Source organism: Macrosteles quadrilineatus, unplaced genomic scaffold, assembly GCF_028750875.1.
Source record: "Macrosteles quadrilineatus isolate MER2022 unplaced genomic scaffold, UCM_ALF_1.0 Scaffold_2__2_contigs__length_208266976, whole genome shotgun sequence".
Classification (NCBI taxonomy): domain Eukaryota; kingdom Metazoa; phylum Arthropoda; class Insecta; order Hemiptera; family Cicadellidae; genus Macrosteles; species Macrosteles quadrilineatus.
Genome location: NW_026542595.1, coordinates 90,415,475 through 90,417,715, shown reverse-complemented (window position 1 = coordinate 90,417,715; position 2,241 = coordinate 90,415,475). Strand labels below are relative to the sequence as shown.

At 41.2% G+C, this 2,241-nt stretch overlaps 1 protein-coding gene across 1 annotated transcript; it reads right to left on the bottom strand.

Moving 5' to 3' along the window:
* Nucleotides 1-544: 544 nt before the first annotated feature.
* LOC128984574 (uncharacterized protein DDB_G0271670-like) lies at nucleotides 545-1,618 on the bottom strand. The gene is made up of 2 exons (XM_054403913.1): nucleotides 994-1,618; nucleotides 545-648 (listed from the first exon to the last, which is right to left on the bottom strand). The coding sequence occupies exons 1-2, from the start codon at nucleotides 1,616-1,618 to the stop codon at nucleotides 545-547; spliced, it is 729 nt and encodes a 242-aa protein (XP_054259888.1).
* Nucleotides 1,619-2,241: the final 623 nt, after the last annotated feature.

The window sequence follows — 2,241 nt, the reverse complement described above, 5'->3', positions numbered from 1 at the left end:
AATTTGTTTCTAATGTTTTATGAATAAATTAGATGGAAATCTCTGATTAAAATAATCTACTTCTAAAATCTCAAGGTCACTCTTTAAATGCAAAAATTGGGAACGCATTTGTTAGGCTATAACAAATGCGTTCCCAATTTTTGCATACTAAAGGAGAATTTAGAGGATAATTAAGATCAATTTGAAACTAAACCAATTTATAATGTTACAGATGCCCATCCCGAAGACCGATCACGAATTATGTAGTATCGGTGGGTTGTATTCGGGATGGTCATGCCTCTGGGTAATTTAAGTCGGAACCTGTCATTTCCTTCTCTTAAAATGACTTCACCGTTTGGTGTCATCAGAAGAATTTCGAATTTACGGTTTTTGGGTAGCCTATCAATTCTGGTTTTTTTAGCTTGAATTTGTGGTGGACGACAGGGTCGAGCAAAGCCTGACGTCCGTGGTTGGCTAGGCAAAATCTTGTCTATCACAACAACACGTGAGGTGCTCGGTGTTGGATCAGATGTACAAGATTTTTCCTGAGCCTGGCTTTTGACGATTATTGATGGTCTTTCAAATGACTGAGGATTGGTAGCGACAGGTTTGCTGCTAATAATTTTAGGTTGAGTGGGTACCATCCTGCTTTTCCCCTTAGTGTGGAGGCTGCACACATTAGCATCAGAAAAGCAGGACTTTTCACAACGCTCACCTTTTTTCACCCCTTTTTGGAAAATATAAGAACATTGTGGCTTGGGCTTAAATGCAGCTCGTCTTTTGGCCATGAGTTTTACCAATTTTTCAGAAGGGTTTGAATGGGGGGAAGGGATTCTTTTGAGGATTCAGTTTTAGTAAAGAGTTTTCTAACAACGGTGGGTGCAGCAGGGAGGGATTTGGGTGGGGGGTTTGGAATGGTAATTTCAGGAGAATCTATGTCAGGCATTTGGTTCGAGGAGGAATTTAAATTAGGAAGAGTTAGGCTATGTGGTTGAGGTTTTGGAGATGGCTTACGTTTGGGAGTGGATAGCTTTTCTGGAGATTTAATAGGAGATAGCAAGGAGAGAATTATGGGAGAGAGAAGCATGGATAGAGGGGACTTAATTGTTTGATTTTTGGACGATGACGTAGAAGAAGAGGACGAGGACGATGAAGAAGACGAGGAAGATGATGACGAAGAAGAAGAAGAGGAAGACGATGAATCAGACCGTTTCTTCGACGAAGTGTTACCAGAAGAAGGTTTCTTCAATCTATCTTCAAAAAAAGCAGAAGAAGATCCTGGCTGCGAAAGAGTCTTGGCGGCAAGGGAAGATTGAGTTGATATTGTAGTTGTTTTCTTTGCATCGTCAGACAAAGCAGATGAAGAGGATCCCGGCTGCGACAGAGTCTTGCCTGGCTGCGAAAGAGTCTTGGCGGCAAGGGAAGATTGAGTTGATATTGTAGTTGTTTTCTTTGCATCGTCTGACAAAGCAGATGAAGAGGATCCCGGCTGCGACAGAGTCTTGTTGACCAGGGTTTCAGAAGGAGTTGATGATTTCATCTTCTTAATACCTCCAGTCAACGCCTCCTGAAGTTTAGATCTCTTCATGCCTGCCACTGGCTTCATTGGCTTGGTAGTCTTTCTTAAGCAGGGGTCCATGGCTTTTCTGCAGGCTGGCAACAGAATAATGTTATTAACCAATATGCTCTCTCATTTATACCCACCCTAAGTGGTGGGGGATATAGATAGACAGAGTGGGGGAAGATATGAGTGTGGTAAAGAGGTGGGGGAATAAGTACATCTAAAAGGAGGAGTTGCATGTGGGCAGAGAAACTATTTTAAAGATAAAGTTTCAAATAACCAATAATACAAGTAGGTCAAGGTCATTAGTTATTTAAAAAAAAACATGCAAAGATTCAAACCACTAACACCAAGTCACAACTACTAAAGCAAATTATCTAGCAAGAAAGACTAAACAGTACATGCATGAAGAACTTTTAGACATATAACATAGGCAAAGGCTTGAAAGGAGCAGCTTGGTTTGACCACTGCTGTATGTTAAGGAAGGATAGAAATGCAGCCTGGTTTGACCACTGCCGCAAGTTAAGGAAGGATTTAAATACAACTTGGTTTGACCACTGCTGTATGTAAAGGATGGATAGAAATGCAACCTGGTTTGACCACTGTCACATGTTCAGGAAACGCAAATGGTTTTTCCAATTTGCAAGTTAAGGAAGGATTTAAATGCAGCCTGGTTTGACCACTGCCGCAAGTTAAGGATG

Excerpts from the sequence above, each read along its gene's own strand:
- LOC128984574 (XM_054403913.1), bottom strand. The coding sequence starts at position 1,618 with ATGGACCCCTGCTTAAGAAAGACTACCAAGCCAATGAAGCCAGTGGCA. Across the intron at positions 649-993 it reads AAAGCTATCCACTCCCAAAC|CCTCCACACTAAGGGGAAAA; the intron begins GTAAGCCATCTC and ends TAATGTGTGCAG.